The sequence below is a fragment of the Ambystoma mexicanum genome, chromosome 6p (genome assembly GCF_040938575.1).
Source record: "Ambystoma mexicanum isolate Mex_15411 chromosome 6p, UKY_AmexF1_1, whole genome shotgun sequence".
Lineage (NCBI taxonomy): Eukaryota > Metazoa > Chordata > Amphibia > Caudata > Ambystomatidae > Ambystoma > Ambystoma mexicanum.
Genome location: NC_090935.1, coordinates 1352347526 through 1352370991, shown reverse-complemented (window position 1 = coordinate 1352370991; position 23466 = coordinate 1352347526). Strand labels below are relative to the sequence as shown.

The 23466-nt window shown below is 49.1% G+C and overlaps 1 protein-coding gene across 7 annotated transcripts in view; it reads right to left on the bottom strand.

Annotated features, from left to right (window-relative positions):
• The window catches only part of PSIP1 (PC4 and SRSF1 interacting protein 1), an 828776-nt gene that overhangs the window by 453145 nt on the left and 352165 nt on the right, over nt 1-23466 (bottom strand). For all 7 annotated transcript variants that reach the window (XM_069626044.1, XM_069626047.1, XM_069626045.1 and 4 more), the window contains one exon: nt 13900-14029. In XM_069626044.1, the coding sequence (XP_069482145.1) occupies nt 13900-14029 (130 nt within the window). The remainder of the gene's footprint in view (nt 1-13899; nt 14030-23466) is intronic.

Genomic DNA, 23466 nt, shown 5'->3' with positions numbered 1-23466 from the left:
ACCATAACCTGAGCCTCTGCGTGCATTTTGGCTGTGAAAACCATGAACATTGTTACCTCATCTCCGACTAGTCTGCTCATTGGTAAGCTGGCCAAGGGACTTGTGTGAGGGCGTCGTACTCTTCCTTGGCTGACTTCCACATATCCTCTACTGCTTTGTCAAATAAAACATTGGGTTCTATTAGCATGTTAAGCAGGGTAGCCTGTGTCTCCAACTTGAACCCAGACTGACTAAGCCAGGCATGGCGTTTGAGGATAGTGCCTTCTGCGATAATGCGTTCGGCATTATCCGCAGCGTCTAAGTTTTTCTTAAGTAGATTGCTGGCAGTAGCTCTGCCTTTGGCAGCTACAAGGGCGAGTCTTGATTTAAGGGGTTCTGGAGCGGACTCCACATGGGCCGTAACCTTGTCCCATTTAGTGCAATCTTAACTTGCCAACACAGTCGAATTGTTAGCATCTTCTGCAGTTTACCAAACCAGAATCGCATTCTTTCTCCGCATTGTTTAGAGCTTTTTGCTCTCCTAGTCTGCGTGAGCTTCGGAAGAGGCCAATGGAGTACCCGCCCTCTTTTGGGTAGTAGTGACTCCCAGCAAATCTGGTTTGAGCTGTCCCCTTATGTACAAGGGATCAGAGGGTGCCGGGCGGAATATTTTCTCTTTTCTTGGAATCACTGCCCTAGTTTGCTTGGGCATCTCTAGGGAAGGTTGGAACCTTCTTTGCACTGATTTTAGCAAGGGTATAAACTGTGTGGCAGCCTTCTTGTCCCCCAGGATGTTCTCAATGAAATCCTTGTCCTGCTGGGTTTCTTGGGTGTCAATGCCAAAATGTTCAGCAGCCTTGAGTAGGATATCATTAAACAAGGGCTGGTTCTCTACGGGGGAATCAGGTAAGGGAGGGTCTTGTGGGACTGGAGAGTCCATGGTAAAGACCACTGATTAGTCGTCCCGATCCCGACGTGGTCATCGTCATAATCATCATCTTCATCTATATACAACTCTCTACCCCTACAAGTAGGCCATCAAGACCAGTGGAGATGCGTGGGATCTTTTGGGGAGGCGCATCATAAACCTTAGCAGGGAGCGGGGGGGGGGGGAGATGTGCAGGGCTTAGAGGCCTCAGGCCTAGTTTGGGAACCGGATGCCTGAGTCGTAGGAGGTGTATTTGCTAAACTCTCTAGAGTTTGGGGGTGCTCTTCATAGAAGTTAGCCAAGAAGGTAATACTGCTCATAACTATGTACTGGGCTGAGCTGGGAATAATCTCGGGGTAAGTAGTGGCAGGGGTGGAAGGTGTAGGCAAGAACCGATCTTCCTCTTCCTTCTCCATCAGGATTGAATCGGGTTCTTGAGCAATGTCCCATATTGGGATTTCATCAGGCTGCTGTGGGGCAGGCTGTTTACTAAGAGGTTTCACCTTACTTTTATCCTGAAGGTTCTTATTCTTATCCTTCTGGGAAGGAACAGTGTCCTTATGCTTATCCTTATCCTTGTATTAGGGCTCTTTGAGTGAGATTTTTTGGAACTAGAACCCATTGTTAGACCTTTAGTGACATGTTTCTTTATTAAATGTGACAGACCTGACTCTTTAGGCTTCCCCCCAGGTGTAGGTCGAGTTTCGGCACAAAGAGAGGCTTTAGCGGCATCTTTTGACGTCTTGCGGCAAGAAGAAAGGGTCTTATGTCTGGCGTCCTTGGTCTTACAGGGCTTGTCATAAAGCATCCGACTCGGCGTGCCCAGAGGACTGTGAATCAAAAGATTTGCCCCTCGACGCCGACTCTCGGCGTATGTCAGACACATCGCTGCAGGGTACATCTTTGTTGTGGGAAAGTGACGTGTCTTTGCCGCCGGGTGTTAAGAGCTGTCGGCCTGTCTACTAGGGTCGGGGGCTGGCACTGGGGAACCTGGAGGTTCCCCGTCGCCCGAAAGGGACAGCGTGGCTGCTGGCATTGGAGTCTTCCTCCACGTCCATAGAGGCATCAGCCTGCATGGCGTGGTGGCCGAACGTTTCGTCCTACGATCCTTAAGGGTCTTTGGTCGAAGCAATTTACAGGCTCGACAGGGAGTCTCGTGGTCTCAATGAAGACACAGGGTGCACACACTGTTCTTATCGACCCACGTATATTTTATATCACAGGACGGGCAGAATTTAAACTGAGTACTCTCCTCAACGGAGGACAAGGCGACGGTTCGCCTTCTCCTCCGTTGAGTTCTTCACTGCGTCGAGACACAGCGGTCAAAAAAGGACTGGAAGATAACTATAATTAACACTTTATAAAGTCAATGGCGTAAGCCGAAATTGCACTCTGCGATAAGCGACCGCTCACAATGGTGGAAAAAAAGAATCTGAGGGACCTCGACGCGTGAGGGATCATGGGTACAGTGGACGTCACACTAGGGATAGTATTACTGGCAGGCCCGGTCAACGTCCCTTTTTCGAATTTCAAAAAAACAACGACTGTAATACTCTGCAGCTTCTACTAGATGTCGGCCTATGCATAGCATGTGAGCTAAGCAGATTTCACAAGGCTCCGAAATCAAGTTACAGAGGTCTTACAATCACAGTGGTTTAGGTTTCTTGGTAAAACACTCATTTATTACAAAATAGTTTCAGTTCACCAGAGGACTCAATTCAGTTCACTAGGCCTAGGCCAAAGTCGATGGGCTAGTGTCTTGGATAGGAAAGAGCAGTTCCTGTAGTAAACGGTAAAGTCTTTGCCAAAGTTCTCAGAAGTAGTTTGTACGAAAAAGAATCATTTGTTGGGTCACAAGCTGATTAGGCCTGCGAGTTGGGAAAGTTCCACAAACTTTCACCGCAAGAGGCAAGTTCTCTCAATCAGGTTGGCGCAGTACCTTAATATGAAGAAAAGATGCAGCTGAAGACGTTGGGTCCTGGCAGTTCCTGCAGATCTCACTGTTCCTGAGCCTCAGTCATGGAGACAAGAGGGAGGACGTCGGGGGACTCCTGCACTGCACGGGATCGTCGGAAAACGCGGACAAAATGTCGCTTCAGTTCCAGTAGCTGCAATTCAAGCTCAAAAGCTGGTGTCCTCTCCCTGGTTAATCCTAACGAGCCTTGAGAATGGTATCCAGGTGGCTTACGAGTCGATTGGTCCCACCAACTCAAATGAAGAAGTCATCCTTGAAGGAGCTTCTCTGTCGAGATTAACTTGGCAATTCGGACCTGCAGCAGGGCTTCACCGAGCAAACAAATGGTCCAGTGGTTGCAGCAGCCATCCTCTTCCAGCTAGTTTTTGGTTCTTTCGTTCCACTGGTCGACTCTGCTTTCCAGTCCACGAGACTCACCTTTTAAACAGTTTTATCCCTTTCATTGCAGCCTAGCTGCCACTCACCCAGTAGGGTGGCTGTCATTGCCGGACAGTCAGCCAGCCAATCACGCCAGAGGGCATTTGGGTCTCCTAGGAGACTATGCACCAGGATTTTCGGGCACCTCACTCACTTCCTGCCCACCCCAGACACTCAGACGCCAAAAGCGGTCTTCAGTCCAGAAGCCCACTAAAGGCATATGAACAAAAGGGACCAAACCTTGTTTGGCGCGCAGAGAGAAGAAACACTAGAAAGAATGGCGAAAAAAAGACCGGGACCTGTTTAAACAAAAAGGGGCTTAAGGCGCCATCTTGAAAAGCATGGCTCCCGCGATTTTTAGCTACCGGTGTTTGCGGTCAGGAAAAACAAATGGTAGTTTGTTATAAAATCACTTCCACGAGCCATTTTGATAGAAAAGGGTAGCATTTGACTGCTACATGAGTTTCTAGACAAAGGGGATAGTAGGTAACCCCTCCAGCACTCTATAGGAAGATAGTGTGTGCTGCGTCTAGGAATTTAAAAAGACTAGTAAAGTCAATATAACCTTACATTTTTCTGGGAAACCGTAGTTTATCCCAGAGAAGAATTTAAACCTTTGGGAAGTCTAAAAGACAACCCTGTGTCACTGCACTGAAGGTGCAGTGTAACACACATGAAAAGATGATGCCTATGGAGTTATCGAAAACTCCATAATAAAAAAAACAAGAGTAAAACACACATCAAAATACATGAGTGGGAAAAAAGGCTCACACTCTTTCCAGGTAAAAAAGTAAAGTCCTCAAAATCCAGCAAAGTTGCTGGGGGGTCTATAAGGTGAATGGAATTAGCACATTTATGAGAATTCTCCCCAACTAGTTGTGTCTGTGGGCCATCCCAAAAGGGTATCTACTGATTTAGAATATTAAGAGTGTTTGTTTTGAAGTGTATTTGAGTGTTACTATTATATTGCTCCCTTCGGAAGGCGGCTTATTCTAACTGACTGATAAATACATTTATTGGTTATTTCAAGAAACCTTGGGTGTAAGAGTTTATTTGAATACTTGTCACTGACTCTCTGTGCAACTCACCTACAGCTCACATTGACCCCTCTTGAGATAAGCCTGGCTGCTCAACACGCTACCTAAACTGTGTAGTACAAGCTTATAACAATGGTTGGGTTTCCTATACCTGTAGTCAGAGTTGTTGTAGTGCACCCAAAGGGTACTGCATACAAACTCTCCCCAACACTCGCATCTATAGCCAATAGCGCCACGCGGTCTCTCGGATACCACTCTGGACTTTCCTCGCATCTGGGGTCCAGCACTCTTGAGGTGGCTCAGGCCACGTCAGGTCAGTCCTGCTTCAAGGAGTCCGTAGGACCTTCCTGGAGCTCCGGTCCGACTTAAAGGCGATGCACTCGGTCTGGTGTTCCTCTCCCTGGCACTTCGTTCCAGCAGAAGCAATGGAAGTACAGACAGCTCCAAGAGGAGGTCTAGACGACTTCACTTTGGGGTTGATTGGTCCCCCCAACCCAAGGGGAGAAGTCGTCCTTGCAGGGCTTCTCTAGTCAAGGCAAATTCGGAGCTTCAACAATGCAGCAGGGTTTCACCGGGCAAACCAATGGTCCAGGAGTTACAGCAAGCGTCTCATCCAAGTTCTTCTTCGGATTCCTTCATCCAGTGGCCTTCCAAACCAAAAGCCTTGCCTTTCATGCAGGTTTCTCTCATTCACTCACAGCCAGTCACTCACAGCAGGGTGGCTGTCTTCAAAGGACAGCCAGCCAATCACCTTTGAGTGTATTCCCATAACCAAGGGGATTAAGCACAGGGAGTTTCAGGCCCCTCCCTAACGTCCTACCCCTGCCAGACACGCTGGAGCCAGAGGCGGGCTTCACCAGTGAATCCCCGCCAAAGACAAAATGAACAAAAGAACCAAACCTGGTTTGGTGCGCAGCATAAATCTCAGGAAGGACCTTTCCAAAAAGAAATGGCGAACAAAGACGACCGGGGCCATTTTGACAAGATGGGCACCCATGGGTGTCTCACTGCAGCTGCAATTGCAGCCTGCGGTAAAAACACACAATGGTAGGAAAATGTAAACCACTCCCACTAGCCATTAATTGTGGAAAGGGTAACAGAACTGTTACATGAGAAACTAGACAAGGGGGATACTAAGTAACCCCTCCAGTACCCGATTGTAAGATAATGTGTGCTAGGTCTAGAAAGTTACAAATGCAAGTAAAGTCAATTTCACTTCAGTGCATTTAGAAACAGTAGGTTATCCAAGAGAAGGTATTTAAACCTTTTGGGAAATCTAAGACTTCCCTGTGCCACTACATTGAATGTGCTGCGTATCACAATGTAAAAATAATGCCTATGGGGTTTAATTTACCATCTTAAGGGTTGGTGGTCTGTTTGAATTACAAAAGTAGATCCATACAAGTATGGTCTAAACTTGCACGTGGTAGTCCAGTCCTGCTGCGATTAAGCCACTATACTTCAATTAAGTGTTCCTGTTTGCCTTAGTCTTTCCTCGTCTGTTTTTGTTGTATTGTAAAGTTTGTTGACTTGTATTGCTGTCCGTTCGACTTTTGATGTTTGCACATTTGCTTTATTCCAGTGCAGGTGATGTTGCCGGCCTGGCAGAAGCTGCGGAGCTCGAGGCGTCAGCCGGAGGGACTGAGGAACGAAGCTGCAGCGGTACAGTAGCTGGTAAGTTGTTAACTAGGGGGCGCAAGGGGTTCAAATGCAGTGCGGCCTTAGAACGGATGTTCTAACCTTGGCTTTCTTCTTCTACACAGGGTCCGAGTATGTGGATGCCGAGTGCGGAGCTGCAGCGTCAGGATCAAGATCACTGGATGTCAGGAGATGAGTCTGCAGATGAAGCACCGGTTTCCTGGAGGTGAGTATGCAGGAGAACGCCTGGTTTCAAAACGTAAGTAAACTGGTCCAAGTGGCAGTGGGCGTCACGTTGCATGCGAGTGCACAGTAACGCGAAGCACCGGCCTTAAGGATGGAGCAGCTTATATAGCTCAGATTATGAAGCCACACCCACCAGGTTCAGCCTGCCACACCCGATGAGTCTGCACAGGAGGATGTTCTCTGGAATAAAGGATTTCAGCTCCTGGAAAGTTCTTGTAAAATAAAAGCACTCCTGCAATGAAATAAAGAGTTCCTGCTCACATCTCTATATGAGCCTGGCGCCAATGGCTGGTGGAGGGGAGGGGTCACAGGTGTGACCTTGGACTGTCCTTTCTGGGATGTCCTTGTCCTATGTACAGGTGGGATGCCCTTCTTTCATGAGACCTTGGGTGTCCCTTTGTCCCTTTCTTTGTCCTGGAATTAGAAGGGCGTCCTTCCTCTGGACTGGGAGTTCTAGGTACTTTTGGAACTACCCATTCAGAGTCATCCGAAGTTGCCTCTCTGGCCAGTCTATTCTGCAAGACAAAAGGGTGTCGGAAAATCCAGCACTGAGAATCAATTACCCCTCACTACTGCGATCCTAGAGAGAGAATGAACCACCTATGGTCACACACATAGCTATTTACATAACACCATTAGTACAAAACATCAGCAGGTACAAATAGCCAGACACGCTGACATACATGAAGCCAAATTTTAATGATATATAAAAGAGTTAAAAAAGCAACAACATTATACATCTATACAATAAAAGGACAGACCAAAAAATACCTGGTCCTTATATACATATATAAACACTCAAGGCAATAAAGGAACAAGAAATTAGATGGGTAAGTGTAACGCTCACCTGATTCTCGCAGAGGCGCCGGTCTTGACTGGGCGACTACCGTATCTTCAAAGGTGATGTGTAGCACCCGGTTGGCTCTTTGGGCTGGACCTCTGTGCACTGTATGCCTGACGTGTAGAGTAAGATGTCTGCAGATAGAAAATATGGGGTTAATGAACTGGGGTTATTGGGGTGTCCCTATCTCTTTCCTCTTCTCCTCTCCTGTAGACCCCCAAAGGTTAACGCTCTCACCTTAGGTAAGTGAATGCCGAGCTCTCCATCTGCCTCGGGGCAGGGTGCTGTAACCAGTTTCTTCACTGGATAGGTAGCGCAGGCCTCTTGACTTCAGAGGACTGCTGTCCGTCGTTTACTGCACGAACGGTAAGTTTCGAGTCATTCAAATGTCTTTAAAGTCTTTAGTAATGATGTCTCTTGTTTTGCAGGGTTCCGGCGATGGCGGATGACGGGCTGAAGTGAGTTGAAGATGGAGCCCGTGTGATGAATAGAAGCGCCTGGAAGCACGTAAGTAAGCGCTTGTTGCCTGCTTCACTATGCGCTCTAACTGTCTTTTTATTTTGCAGGTACGAGTTCGAAGCGGCTGCAGGGTGCCGGAATACCCACTGGATTAGATGTGGAAAGGAGTAATGGCACGTGAGTATTAAAGTTCCCCAATGTCTTTAAACGCACCTTGTTTTGTCTTTCAGATGCGGGATGCAGCGCCGAAGGCCTCCGGAGCGTGCGAAGAGTTGGTAAACTTTTGTCTTTCAGATGCCGGAATGCAGTGTGAAGACCTCCGGAGCGCACGAAGAGTAGGTAAGCCTTTGCCTTTCAGATGCCGGAATGCTAACCTGTTCTTTCTTGTCTTTATAGGTGTTGCTGAAGACTGGATTCAGGATGGTAAGCCTTTGCCTTTCAGATGCCGGAATGCTAACCTGTTCTTTCTTGTCTTTAGAGGTGTTGCTGAAGACTGGATTCAGGATGGTAAGCCTTTTTCCTTAGGCCCAGGACCGGATGCAGAAGACACGATGAGCGTTCTGCTGCAGAGGTTGCAGAATAACGCAAAGCAAGATTCATCCACCGGGTGTGGTTTAAATAGCCTCCTGTAGTGCTTAGGTGTCTCCTTCCACAGCCACGCCTAAGTAAGAAAAGAGTTCCTGGTAAGAAAAGAGTTCCTGCCTTCCAGAAGAGTTCCAGTGTTCTGAATCTAGGGAGTGGCTCCAGCCCCACCCAACAGGAAAAGTAGTTCCAAACAGAAGAGGATCAGAGGCTCAACTGGCAGGCAAGTAAGCAGCATGGTCTGCTGAAGGTAAGTCCACCCAAGCATTATGAGCCCGGCGCTTCCAGCGCTGGGACTGGGCATATTTATGAGCCTGGTGCCACTGGCGCCATGACTGGGTCCAAAAGGTCCCAATTGGGACTGGTTGGCACTCGGAACCTGGGTTATGGATCTGCTTCCAAGGGAGTTGGGAAAACCCTGACCTTTTGGAAGCAGAGATCATGACAGTAAGTAAATACAACACTGATTTTGGAAATGCCTAGTTTTAGACATTTATTGAGATATGGGATGTCTACATGTTTCGGCCATTGGTTGGATTGGACATTTTCTCAGGTGTCCATGCAAAGGTGAGTCTTGTGGCCATCTTCAGGACAGGACATTTCTTAACAGTAGGCCTTATGGATGATGTACTGACATCACAGATTTATTTTCACACGATCGAGTGTGAAAGAGACAAACAAGTCAAAGAATGGCTTGTGGCAATTGTAAAGGAAGGTTGCTTGCCAATGGTACTGTTGCTGGGTTTATGACAATGTGTTCATTCAGGTCAACCGGGTAGTCAGTAATTATCGATTTCCTTATTGAATAGAGAACCGTGCTGCGTAGCTGCACGGGCTACAATGTTGGGTATGGGTTGTGGGACTTAACTGCCCAGCGGCAGCGTGCTACTGCAGTGCTTAACCCGCCTCCTTGAATCACTGATGAAAATAAAGACGCTGAGTGATCAGTTGTTAAGAGGATTCCGACGTTCGGTATGAACCATGTGTTGAACCCACTGATGAATGCAGTGCAGCGGCTAGTGCTGTCTGCTGCAAACGTGAGGATCACACTGTTCTCTGCTGTAGTTGTGATCAGCAAAAACGTATGCTCGCATACCCTGTCCCGTCTAGTCTGCTCCTGCTTCCTTTTACTGGGAGGCCTGGGGGTACTTGATACAACTCCAACAGCGTTTAAGTCATTCCCCCAACAAGACTCTCCCAGGCACCTCATTTTGTACACCGACAGGTATTCTTACAGTCATGTTGTTGCACTGGATGAAAGCTGGTAGTATTGGAACCATCTGGACAGGGCCTCCAGCAAGCTTAGTGAGGCCTTTGGGTGCCTTAGCAACATTCTCAAGTAAAAAAAATGTTTAATCCACCACTGTAATGCTGACCCAGTGTCTCTAATGGCAGCGGTTTCCCGACCATTCACAAGTACACTATCCTTGTAATATTCTTTGGTGTTATCTGGAATAGAGTTCTACACATCTACATTCTGCTGTTCCCACAGCCCCAGAGACACTAATGAAATACTGGCTGAGACTCCAATGGAGTCTCCAGCCAACAGATGCAGGTTTCCATTGGTCATATGAACTTCTCGCTTAGGAATGAAGGCTAAGGAGGCAGTGTGTACCTTCCTGGAGGATCTTCCTGGAGCTCTGTGTTCCTCTCCCCGGCACTTCGGTTCCTGCAGCAGCAATGGAAGAACAGCCATATCCAAGAGGATGTCCAAATGTGTTCACTTTGGGGTTGATTGGACCAAAGGGGAGAAGTCATCCGTTGCAGGGATTCTCTAGTTGAAACTAATACAGAGCTCCAGCTCAGCAGCAGGACTTCACTGGGCAAACCAACGGTCCAGGAGTTGCAACAGGCGTCTCTTCCAAGTTCTTCGGATTCCTTTGTCCACGGGGTCTACTGTCTTCCAAGTCAAAAATCCTCTCCTTTTATGCAGGTTTCTCCCATTCATTGCAGCCTAGCGGTCATTCACAAAGCAGGGTGGCTGCCCTCCAAGGACAGCAAGCCGGCCAACCACCTTTGGGTGCATTCCTGTAACCAAGGGAATTAAGCACGGGAGTTTCGGGCACCTCCCTCACTTCCTGCCCCGTCAGAAACGCTGGAGCCAGAGGCAGGCTTCACAAGTGAATCCAGTCAAAGAAAACAATTAAAGGGAGCGAACCCGGATTGGCGCACAGAGTAAATCTCAAGAAGGACCTTTCCAACAAGAAATGGTGAAAAAAAGACGACCAGGGCCATTTTGAAAAAATGGGCACCCATGGGTGTCTTACTGCAGCTGCAATTGCAGCCCGCGGTAAAAACACACAATGGTAAGAAAAAGTAAACCAGTTTAAAACAGCCATTAATTGTAGAAATGGTAACAAAAAATGTGTACATGAGAAACTAGACAAAGGGGATACTAAGTAACCCCTCCACACCCTATGGTAAGATAGTGTGTGCTGGGTCTAGAAAGTTACAAAATATAAGTAAAGTCAATTTCACTTCACTGCTCTTGGAAACAGTAGTTTCACCAAGAGAAGGTATGTAAACCTTTGGGAAATCTAAGAGACTTCCCTGTCCCACTGCACTGAAGGTGATGTGTGAACCAAGGTAAAGAGGATGCCTATAGAGTTTCTCACGAGTCAAAATAAACAGTACAGATCACAGAAAAATACGAGAGAGTGGGGTAAAAGGTTTCACTCTCTCCAGGTTAGAAATAATTAAAAGTCCTAAAGTCCAGCAAAGAGAGCTGGGATTCTCTAAGATAGGGGGAATTAGCACATTTCTGAGACTTCTCCCCAACAGCCACCATGTAGTGGTTGGAATGGAGTATTACATCTAGTTTTTCTCTTTGAATTTGAAAAAGGGGCATCGACATGCGTTTTCAACTCACACCATCACTTTCCTAGGTGCGCATGTACCCATAAATCCCCCACTCATTGAGATCGTCAGATTGTTTTTCTGACCTGGTGAGAGTACATGTAGAACCGCATTGCATTGATGCACTGTGCCTTTGTTCCCAAGATGGGATGAGTGGGCGCATGAGATTTTAAGCTGATACAAGCCACAGAAAGAGGATTACTGGGCGAGTAATTTGTTTCTTCTGAAGCTTGTGAATTTGCTTAGATTCACATGCTTTGCAAACTGATTAGCAAACTGCACCTGATTAAGGTGATGTGTGAGCTGAAGGGACACTTGTGAATCCATGTTTTAAAACTGCTTGCCCCATTTATAAATCTGTTGTTGAATCTACACAATAGTGCTGTGTGAAAGTCTAGAAAGAGGTCCGTGTAGCCACTTTACAAATTGCCTCTAGTGGTATATTAGCAATAAACACTAGCATGACTCCTGTATCACATGCATGTTAAGAGTGAATGAACTACTCTGAACCGTCCTTGCTCCAACATCCACATTCACCAATATGCAGATGGCACGCAGTTCCAACTCAAGATATCCCCCCATTGAAGACATCCAAAATGCTCGGGCCTTCCACACACTGATCCAGTCATGGATGGCCAGTACTTACCTCAACCTCTACAAGACTGAATTCCTACTGTTGACCAACCCCCAGGCCCGGCTCACCGCTATAAGTCACAAGGACTTCACACCTCAGCTGACCACTCCTGCCAAGTCCCTTGGATTTGACATTGACAGACAACTCTCCTTCAAACCTATAGCAAGGAAGACAAACTGGTTTGTAATTCTCTCCTGTGGATAGTAAAGTCCTTCAATCCCATAAAACATTCTGTCTAAGCCATCGTCCTCTCACACCTGGACTGTGGTGGTCTTCTGGCGACTACCCTGGCACCGCTGAGATGTGTCCTGCATGGTGCACGATGACTCAAAGGACTCAGCAAATTGTACCACATCACCCTGAAGTGCATTAAACTGCACTGGCTCCCACTGCAAGCCTGTACCATCTACAAATCCTGCTGCATCATCTACAAGACTGTTTCCCTGAAATCCCCAGGCTTCCTCACTGAGACACTCAGCATCTCCAGAGACCTACAATCAACCAAAAGCAAAGACATGTGCAAATTTGAACTGAGCCAGTGCAGGAAGCAAAGAACCAGAAGACAGGCCTTCTCGGTCTACGCCCCAAGACTCTGAAACCTCCTCCCAGTCAAAATCACTCGCCCTGTTGCTTCTACGGTTCAGGAAGGAGCGAACAACCTTCTTCAAGGAATGGCTCCTCCTAAACACTTAGGTCCACACTCTCTGCCCTGCTGAGACTCAGAGATCAGCCCCCACTGTTTCCATGGCAGGTTACGTGTAGCTCCCTCGCTGCCAGATTGCCTGCCTTTCCCCTCCAGTTAGCTCCCCGATTCTTCTCTGCTTCCCTCATCGGGTTCTTCCTCCTATGATTGTTAAGTGCTCAGTTGCTTCCCGAAGCTAGGTCTGCACTCAAATACTATTATAATATTTTAGATGCAAAAAGAGGGATTTGTTTTTAGTCTATAACAGTTGTATACATCCAACAATCCATCTTGCCATTGTTGACTGACCAGATCACCACCTGTTCCTGCTGCCACAGAGTCCAAGAATTAATTGATTTGCCTTAACTCTTTAGTTCTACTGAGGTAATTTGCGACTGCCCTATGATTTCCATTCGTATGCATTGCTCTTTCTCACCAGTTCTGTGGGTTTAGGAAGAAATCTGATTGGTATGAAATTTAGAACTATAGTTTGAAGAGAAACTGGGGTGTGTTCGTAATATCACATTGCGTTTGTGTATTGAGATAAAAGGTTCAGACAAAGGTAATTCCTGTAGCACACCTTCTGATTGAGGTGACTGGACAAGAAAATCAACCTTGTGTTACAGTTCCTTTAATGAAGCTTAATGGATTGCTTCAAATGAGGACGTAGTTTGTTCAAATCCAAAACAAGCGGTAAATATGCCACTGGTGGGCATATGCATTTTACACCCCCTCCATGAAAGCCATAACAACAGATACTACACCCACCAATATACCATGTGTTGTGAAGTGTACGATGCTAATTCTGCCAAATGCACCTCGAGTCGAATGTAAACCAGACCAGAGTCAATGTCTGATAGCAAGCAGTTAAAGCTGATGTGTTTTTGAGTACACCAGACCAAACACAGCTTCCAATTTGTGAAGTATTTGGTGTTCTTGCCTCCTTTAATAGGTCTATACATGGGGCCTCATTACAAGTTTGCCGGACCGGAAACAATGGTACCGGTAAGCTTGCCAGTACTGTTTCCGGACCAGCAAACTACGAGTTCTGCGAGCATGAGCCTTTCAGCCTGCCAGGTGTGACCTGGCGGGCGGAACGGCACCCGCTCGCAGACCTCGACTGATGCACGGCACCATTCATCAAAAGGTGCCGGTGCATCCGTCCTCCCCTTGGGTCCAATGGGACCCAAATGGGAATGGGGAGTAATAATTACTGGCGCCCGGCAATGGGGATGTATCGGGTACGCCGGGGATGTAATGCCCCGTTAAATCCCCATTGCCGGGTGCCGGTAAATTCATGACTCTGGCGGTAGCCGTGCTGGTATTTACTGGCACGGCTACCGCCAGGGTCATAATGACCCCCCCCCCAACCCCATTGTGTGGTTAGTTGCAAATGACAAAACTCGGACCTCAGGAGCCAAATTGGTTGTCTGAGGGTCCAGATGGGTTTTTTGCTGCTGCTGGTCTTGTTTTAGCAGGTTACATGTGGTAGTTTGAATGGAGTGTGTTAGGAACAATTTTCATTTTGCAGCTGGCCCTCCATTATTAAGTTGGATTTTCAGAATCATCCCTGTGGACAGATTTAGGGTCCACCCAATTCGAAAGTAGCAAATGTGGTACCTCACCTGGTCTTCCTCTCTTAGGACCTGGCTTTGGAACAGCTGTGGCGAAAGGCGAAGCTACTGCTGTTGCTGCTTCTACGGCAGCCAGTGCTGCTGCTGCCTGTTCGGCTTCAGCTTCCGCTTGTAGATCAACCTAATTAGCAAAACAAGTTTACATGTGTTAATGTGATTTAATACAAGGAAAAGAACAAGTTACTTTCTTACCTGGTAACGTTCTTTCGATGGGATGGTCCGACGACGTATTCCATATCTATGACATGTAATCACCACAGCTGTGCTGCTTCGGAAACTTTTTTCGGCGTCTGCGTCCTGCGTCGATGACGTCGATGCGCCGTCGTCGAGGGCCTCCTCCGACGTCCGACATCATCCGATGTGATAAGTAGGACGCACGACGCCCGTAGCCTCAGTTGTAGTTTTTTTCCCCCAGAACGTGTGACACTAGTCAACTGCCAGTCAGACACAAAGCCTTGCGGAACGTAAGCTGCAATCGCAAAAGAAATTCTGCAGCGGGGAAGGCAGGGCGGGAGCGATATGGAATACGTCGTCGGACCATCCCATCGAAAGAACGTTACCAGGTAAGAAAGTAACTTGTTCTTCGAGGGGATTGGGTCCTCCGACGTATTCCATATCTATGACAGACTCCCAAAGCAGTACCAGAGCAAGGAGGAGGGAAAGAATTTAGAATCAAGATTTAGAATAGCCAATCAAGTAGCAGAGCAAAGGACCGCCTTGCCAAAGGCCAGATCCTGTGCTCGGATGGAACCGAGGGAATAGTGACGTACAAATGTATGTACCGAAGCCCAGGTGGCTGCATCACAGATGTTGCGAATAGGAACACCCCTCTGCAGGGCAGTAGACGCAGCCATACCCCTGGTAGAATGGGCCCGCAAGCCAGCCGGTGGGTCCTTACCAGCCAAGCGGTAGCACTCCGAGATGGCCAAAATAATCCAGCGAGACAGTCTGTTTCGTCACAGCTTGCCCCAAACGCTTACCAGCGTAACCAATAAAGAGTTGATCGTCCACTCTGACCCGGGACATGCGTGAAACATAAAAGCTTAAAGCTCTCCTAGGATCAAGCCTATGGAGCCTCTCCTCTTCCTTACCAGGATGCGGAGGAGGATAGAATGCCGGAAGAACAACCTTCTGGGCCAAATGAAATTCCGTCACTACCTTCGGAAGAAAAGAAGGACGAACTCTAAGGACAACCCTGTCCTTGTGAAATACAGTGAAGGGCGGCTTAACTGAAAGTGCCTGTAACTCACTCACTCTGCGAGCGGAAGTAACCGCAACTAAAAACACAGTTTTCAGAGTTAACAGCCTCAAAGGGCAAGAATGTAAAGGCTCAAACGGAGCACCCAAAAGAAACTTAATAACAAGGTTCAAATCCCAACCGGGCACCAGGAAAGGTGACGGAGGGAACACATTAGTGAGCCCTTTCAGAAACTGTGAAATCAAAGGGATATTAAAGTAAGAACACTCTTCAGACGAGCGCTTAAAGATGGACAGCGCCGCCAGGTAACCTTTAACGGTACCCACTTGCAAGCCCCTGTGGGCCAAAGAAAGTAAAAAGGACAGAACCATGGGAATGTCGCATGCAAAAGGATCCACATTCTGAACTCTGCACCAGTCGCAGAACTTACGCCAACGGCAACGGTACAGAGACTTTGTTGCTGACCTTCGGGCCGAAAGCAACACCTCCATCACGTCCTCAGGGAGGTCCCAATCCTTATACCTCAACCTTTCAGAAGCCAAGCGTGAAGGTTGAGGGATCTGACCTCTGGATGGAGAACCTGACCCCCCTCCCGCGAGAGCAGATCGTCTCGGTAGGGAAGACGAAGTGGAGGGCAGATGGATAAGTCGAGAAGGTCCGGGTACCACGTCCTCCGAGCCCACGCCGGGGCAATGAGGATCATCCGGGAACCGAACTTCCGTAACCTCCGCAGCACTTGCGGGATGACGGGGACTGGAGGAAACGCGTACAGCAGCGGGAATGACCACTCCACCACGAACGCGTCTCCTAAGGCTCCTTTTGGAGGAAATTCCCGCGAGCAAAACCTTTCGCACTTCCGGTTGACACTGGAGGCGAAGAGATCCACTTGAGGGGTCCCCCAAAGGGCGAAGATCTCCAGGAGAATCTCCTGAGCCACCTCCCACTCGTGAGAGATTGCGCTCTGCCTGCTCAGAGCGTCCGCCGTCACGTTCTCGACTCCGGCCAGATGAACTGCCGAGATCGAAACTTCCTGCTGGATGGCCCAGAACTCGAGCTGCATCGCCTCCCTGCACAGAGGAAGTGACCCTGCCCCCCCGTTTTGTTGAGGTAGTGCATGGCCACTGTATTGTCCGTCAGGATCAGGACACTCTTTCCTCGCACAGTCGGCAGAAAAGCCTTCAGGGCTAGCCTGATGGCCCTCAGCTCCAAAAGATTGATATGGAGTCTGGACTCCGATGGAGACCAACGATCGCTGACTGTCAGCCCGTTGGCATGAGCTCCCCATCCCGTGAGGGATGCATCCGTCACGATCGTCACCTCCGGCCAGGGAAGCCAAAATGGAGCCCCCTTCATCAAGTTGCCTTGGACGGCCCACCACAGAAGATCCCGGGCGACCGAGGGCGGCACCTGAACCGTGTCCGACATCCTGCCGGAGGACTGCGACCATTGCGTCTTGAGTGCCCACTGCAAAGATCTCATCCGCAGGCGAGCCTCTGGCACCAGAAGAATGCAGGATGCCATGAGGCCGAGCAACCTCAAGAACTCGAACGCAGGGAGCGTCTGGGCATGCTGAAACTTGTGCACCATCTGCTGAATGTGAAGAGCCCTCACCTGGGGAGGAAAACACTGCCCCAGGGAAGTGTCGAGCACCGCTCCGATGTACTGGAGCCTTTGTGTTGGCGTCAAATGGGACTTCTTTAAATTGAGGGAGAAGCCCAGCCTGTGAAGGGAGCGGCAGGCGACAGACAGATGATCCAGGACTTGCTCGGGAGAGCCCCCCCTGATCAACCAATCGTCCAGGTAGGGGTAGACGTGAATCCCCCCTTGCCTGAGATGCGCTGCCACCACCACCATGAGCTTGGTGAAAACCCTCGGGGCGGAGGTCAATCCGAACGGCAGGACCCGAAACTGAAAGTGCGAGTCGCCAACCGCGAACCTCAGGTACTTCCTGTGCTTGGGATGGATCGGCACATGGAAGTAAGCATCCTTGAGGTCGAGTGACACCAACCAGTCCTGAAGCTGAAGGGCCTGGAGGACTTGAGAGAGAGTAACCATCTTGAACTTGTCCTTCCTGAGGAGTTTGTTCAAACCGCGCAAGTCCATGATGGGTCTCAATCCCCCGTCTTTCTTCGAAATAAAAAAATAAGGGGAATACCATCCCTTATTCCTCTCCGCTACAGGCACCAGTTCTATGGCGTCTTTCTCCAGCAGGGCTTGAATTTCCTGCGCAAGGAGCGGATCCGGACTCTGCAAAGAGAGGTTCCCCGGTGGATTGTCGCGAGGCCTGTGCCGAAAGGGAAGACAGTAGCCGTGGGTTATGATCTCCAGAACCCACACATCTGAAGTAATGGCTTGCCACTCTACAAGATGCTGCGCCAGCCTTCCCCCAACCGGCGAACCATGGGACATGGCCTCACGACTGAGTGGGAGCGGCTGCGGCGTTACCTGAGGGCAAAGAGGCAACTGCCCGAGCGGCCTTGGCACCACGGGTACCCTGTCGTCCACCTCTGGTACCCCTGCGATGGCCTCTTTGACTGCCAGCTCCTCTCGCTTTACTGAAGGATGAGTAATAGCGAAAGGAACCACCCCTCCATTGCTGTCCCGTAGGACGAAAAGGCGGAGGTTGGCGAACTGCAGCGCCCAACGACTTCGCTGCAGCTTTTGAGGTCTGCAACCTCTCAAGGCTCTCGTCAGCCTTGCTGCCAAAAAGGTGTTCACCGTCAAAGGGCATGTTGAGGAGCCGGGACTGCACATCAGGAGCAAACCCCGACTTCCGCAACCACGCAAACCTGCGTATCACGGTGCTCGCCGCCATGGACCTACTGACACATTCAGCTAAATCCAAACCCGACTGAACGGACTCACACATGGCATCCTTACCATCCTGGACCATAGCAAGGAAACCATCCCGTTCGTCCCCTTCGGGAATATGTTCAGCCGCCAACGCAACACAGTTCCACAGAGTGTGTGTGAAACGAGACAAGGCACAAATTGAGTTGGCCGCCTGAAGCGCCATACCACTAGAAGAAAACACTTTCTTCGCCCAGCCATCAAAACGTTTGTCGTCCCTATCAGGAGGGATGGTAGGGTACGACGCCTGCTTTGCCGGGGCCGTGGCCGCCTGCACCACCAGACTCTCCGGAGTGGGGTGCCTGGTCAAGTAGCAGGGGTCGCTACTGGCTGGACGGTATTTTCGCAACAAGGATCTGCCCACCGCCGGGAGACTCTCCGGAGCAGTCCAAGCCGCCGCCACCCTTCTCTGTAAAGCCATATGGAACGGCAGTACCGGGTCAGTTGGGGGACCAACATCAAGGATGTCCGTCAGATCATCCTGCACAAACTCCCCTGGGGGAGCAGACCATCCCAAGTACTCAGCAACCCTAGCCATAAGGCGCCGGTACGAAGAATCGGCATGAGAGCCAGGCTCAGGCCTACAAAACTCCACCTCCGGAGAGGTGTCCAGTCCACTGGCATCATGCAGGGACTGTCTCAAATCGGCAAACTGACTATGGCCCGAGACAATTTCATCTGGAACCAGACTAGGAACCAGGCCATCAGAATCCTCATCCGCCTCTGAAATATAGTCCAGGTGGCGAAAAGAAGGCACCCGAGAGTGCTTGCTCTTAACCAGAGCCTTCCTAGGGGGTTCTCCCGTGCCACGGGGTACCTCCGACACGAAAGGCGTCGATGGCGTCGAGCGAATCGGCGCCGGCGTCGAGAGAACCGGCATCGGCGCCGAGGAAATCGGCGTCGACATCAGACGCAGCGCCTCCAGCATCGGCGGCGTCGACACAGCCCTCGAGGCCGGAGCCCCGAGCGTGTCCCTCGACGACCCGAGCGTCGACGGCCTCGACGACTTCCTCGAAGCCTCGAGAAAGCCTGTCGACGCCCTCGACGCCTCAGACGTCGATGTCTTCCTCGAAGACTTCACAGGTGCACACGGTCTCGAACGCGTCGAGGACCGGGACCTGGAACGGGTATGGCGAGAACGAGTCTCCTTGTCCGGACGGGACCTCTCCCGTGACTCGTGCCGACCACTCATGCGAGCGGTGTCTCTCGACCTCACACGACCGACCCCACTCGGGGGCGCGGACGGCGTAGTACCCTGCGACTCAAGAATCGCCAGCATTTTCTTCCCGAAGGAAGCCCATTCCTCCGGCGTCGCGGAAGCCCATTCCTCCGGCGTCGCACGGCTGGTGGGGTAAGCGACGTGCCGGGCAGAGTCCTCCGAGGAGGACCTGGAAGACTACCGGTGTCGGCGCTTCCGAGAACGCCTCGAAGAGGCTGAGGAGTGGCGAGACCTACTCCTAGAAGGAGACCCACGAGACTTCCGACGATGACGCGGAGAGTCACCCCTCGAATCTTCCGTCGAAAGCCCCGCAGACTTCGACTTCCTTGGCTTGGACACCCGACCTACCGACAATTTCTTCTTACGTTCTCGTAAGGCTTTGGACGTGAGCGACTGGCAGTCGATACAGTCATCCGTGTCGTGGGCCTCCCCGAGGCACCAGAGGCAGGTGTCGTGCGAGTCCGTCACCGACATTTTGGACCCACACTCCTCGCACTTCTTGAAACCCGGACGCGGGGTCGAAGACGAAGTAGAAGACATCTTCAAAGGATTTACACAAAACGAACAGGTTCGAAGAACCGAGAAGAACAGAACTCCAAAGAGTCGAGGCGTGAACCGAGAATCACGAAGCAACACGTTCGCGGAAAAAACGGAACTGAGGCTACGGGCGTCGTGCGTCCTACTTATCACATCGGATGACGTCGGACGAGGCCCTCGACGACGGCGCATCGACGTCATCGACGCAGGACGCAGACGCCGAAAAAAGTTTCCGAAGCAGCACAGCTGTGGTGATTACATGTCATAGATATGGAATACATCGGAGGACCCCAATCCCCTCGAATACAGTTTACCTGCAACAATAAGTTTGCAACTGGCCATTGATGTATATGGACAGCAGGAGAATAATGCTATCATCTAGTGGCTGGGTTCACAAAATGCACCTTGTTTTTTGTCAAAGTAACAAGGGAATTGAACGGGAGGAGTCTGGAATAATGGCATGTTGCATTGGCCCAAAGCACACCATGCCCTAAAAATAGATGTCATGCCCACATTTGTCTTGGCCACTGCAATGTATGCACAAGATTAACAAATAATGTAATGGCTTCAAACACTTACAACCCAACATGGAAAAATGATACATTGCACATTAATCTGTAAGATGGTATGCTGCAAAACTATTGCTACAAGCAAGTAACATTTACCTTTTACAGACTTCATCTATTATAGCGCTAGCTCCAATAAGACTGCGTTGCCAGGCACATACAACTAATCAATGGATGCAACAGTGGACATACCACCTATAAAGTATCAGTTGCATCGCAGACATTCTGGAAAACTGCTTAATATGATTTGGCATCCAGTTGCCTTGGTCTACATTGACACATTCCACGCAAGAGGTAAATAGCAGGCCAACAAGAATTGTGCTGAGACACCAATACATGACTGGGCCCCACAGTATATAACCGGCATAACCATAGACTACCACTTGGCACACCAAAGTAGATCTCCATCTGAAAAAAGGAAACTGGACCATGTCGAGGATACAGCGCCGGTTAAGAAATGTTTGTTTGCAGGTTTCCTCCCATAGACCTCTTTGGGACACCCTTTGTTTCAATTAGGACCTGACTTTTTAGAGGGGAGTAAAGCCTACTGCTTTACTTCTCGTGTCTTTTTGCTTATTCTTATGGGGTAACCGATAGTCCTATAGACTATCAGTACTGAGAGACTGTCTCTTCATGAAAGACTTATTGTTACAACTGCACACATCACCATAAACTGAAGTGTGGCTAGGATACTTTGCGTTGGGATTGGATTCCTATACTATGGCTTGGGGACAGATGTATAGGAGGCCAACCTAGTTTAGTGACTGACAACTCTGGAGGTGGAGCCAAAAGTCAAGGAACACACTTAGACAAACAGTGTACAAATACATATTTATTTATGTCCGTATAACACTTTGAAAAATTACTACTAGCATGTAAGATCACACAAGACTAAATAATACATATATAATCACTGGAGTAGGGTAAAATACATAATACCCCTGCAAAGGAAGTTAAGTATTAGTATGCAACACTTTCTTCAGGATGGCAAAAATGTCTTTTGTAGGATTACCAAAAGTGGCTCTTTTCCACAATCGCTTTTTATGATACAGATCTCCTGGTATACTGCCCTGCCAGATATTATTCACAAAATGCCTTTTCCTTTGTATATGGAGTATCCGGTATACTCCCCTGCCAGGTATACACCTATGGGGTTTGCAGATCCCCAGGTACCTCCCCCTACCATTTATCTTTCTTCCAAAGGCTCACTGCCTGATGGTTTCTCTCACCAGGACTTTCCACAAAGTTCTTTCAGTATACCATAGTTGTACTCTGTCACTATTTATTTATTTGACATTTGTAAAGCGCACCTAGCCCTGAGGCATCTGTGCGCCGACTTTAGGTACTACTGCATTCATACTGCCTCGACTTTAGCTACTACTGGTTCCAACTGTCCCAATAGTGACATCTCATATGGAGATGTGTGCCAGTTCTGCACTGGTCCTTGCTTATTTGCTTGCAGCAATGCTGGTCACAATTTTTCCCAAAATTGACTTCATATATGGAGACTTGTACATATATTGCCTTTCAAATAAATTCCTTTTTACTGTTCATTTGCTGGTAATATTTACTCCAACTTTCCCTATGTTGACTCCTATTTGAGGATGTGTGTGAATCTGGTCTTTCAAATTTACTTGGTCGGTTTTAAAACTAGGGTCAGATTGTCCATATATCTATCGATACACCCCGGGGTCCCAAACTAATACAGGCACACTCACCAGTGTTTGCTGGTGCTTTCGACCCATGAGACACTGTTGCAGAGATGAGTCCCTTGCTCGGCAGACTCTCGACCGGGTCCTTTGTCAGCTTTGCGTTCTCCCACCGACTGAACTGCTGTTTTGCCTGGAGACTGTCGTCAGCAGCCTTGCTGCTATAGCCGGTGGTGCAGCAGTCTTTTCACAGCACCCACTGTGCTTCTTTTGGTCTCCCGCTGCTCTGGTACGTAGGGCTCGCAAGCGGAAGCTTGTAAGAGCCTGTCTTCCTTGGAGCGATCCGTTACTGTGCGCTGGCGTCTGACTCCAGTTCTGCTTACTGTTCTGCTTCTCGCTCTGCATCCCTCGTCTCCACCTGTCAATGGAAAGTATTCTGCAGGTTTAAATGTCCCTCACAACAACTACTGCGCACACTTGGGATTTCCTTCAATCCACACTCCTTCCTCTTCTTCCCCATCTCAGTACTACAGTTGTTACACGATGTAGGTTTCATCCTATGTACTGTCTCTATAATCTCTTATGAGACCTCCTTAAAGGAAATAAGCAGTAGCAGAAGAACAAGTTACTTACCAACTGGTTACGTTCTTTCGACTGCATTTCCTCCAGCGTATTCCACATCTTTGACTTGTAATGTACACAGCTGTGCTACTTTGGAAATTTTTTCGGCAGAGGGCGTTCTACGTCGATGGCATCGGGTCGATGTCCCTCGAAGGTCTCAGTTGAGGGCGACATCACTGGATGTTATAAATAGGACGCGCTGCGCCCGTAGACTCAGTTTATGTTTTTTCCTCCATAATGTGTGACCTGCTCGTACACAATGCCTGCTTGACTGCACATAGCCTTGAGGGAACGCAAGCTGCAATAGAATAGGAAATTCTCCAGAGGCGCAGGCTGGGAGGGCGATGTGGAATACGTTGGAGGAACATCCAGTCGAAAGAACATTCCCAGTTGGTAAGTAACTTGTTCTTCGAATGGATTGTGTCCTCCAACGTATTCCACATTTTTGACAGACTCCCAAAGCAGTACCAGAAAATGTAGGAGGGAGAAGAATTTAGAATACCCAATCAGATGGCAGATTAAAAGGACCGCTTTACCAAAGGCCATATCTTGACCATGGAGTGTATCCAGGGAATAATGTTTGACAAAGATGTGAATAGAAGCCCATGTAGCTGCGTCACAAATATTCCTAATAGGAACTCGCCGCTGCAGGGCAGTGGAAGTAGCCACACCCCTAGCGGAGTGAGCCCCCAAACCCCAAGGAGGGTCCTTGCCCGCCCATCTGTAACATTCAGAAATGGTGTGGATAATCCTCCTGGAGAACAGCCTGGCCCAATCAGTGTGCAGCGTACCCCACAAAGAGTTGGTCGTCCCCTATGACCCTGGACATCCTAGATATATAAAAGTTCAGAGCTCTCCTAGGGTCCAACCTATGGAGTCGCTCCTCTTCCTTACCAGGATGAGGAGGAGGATAGAAAG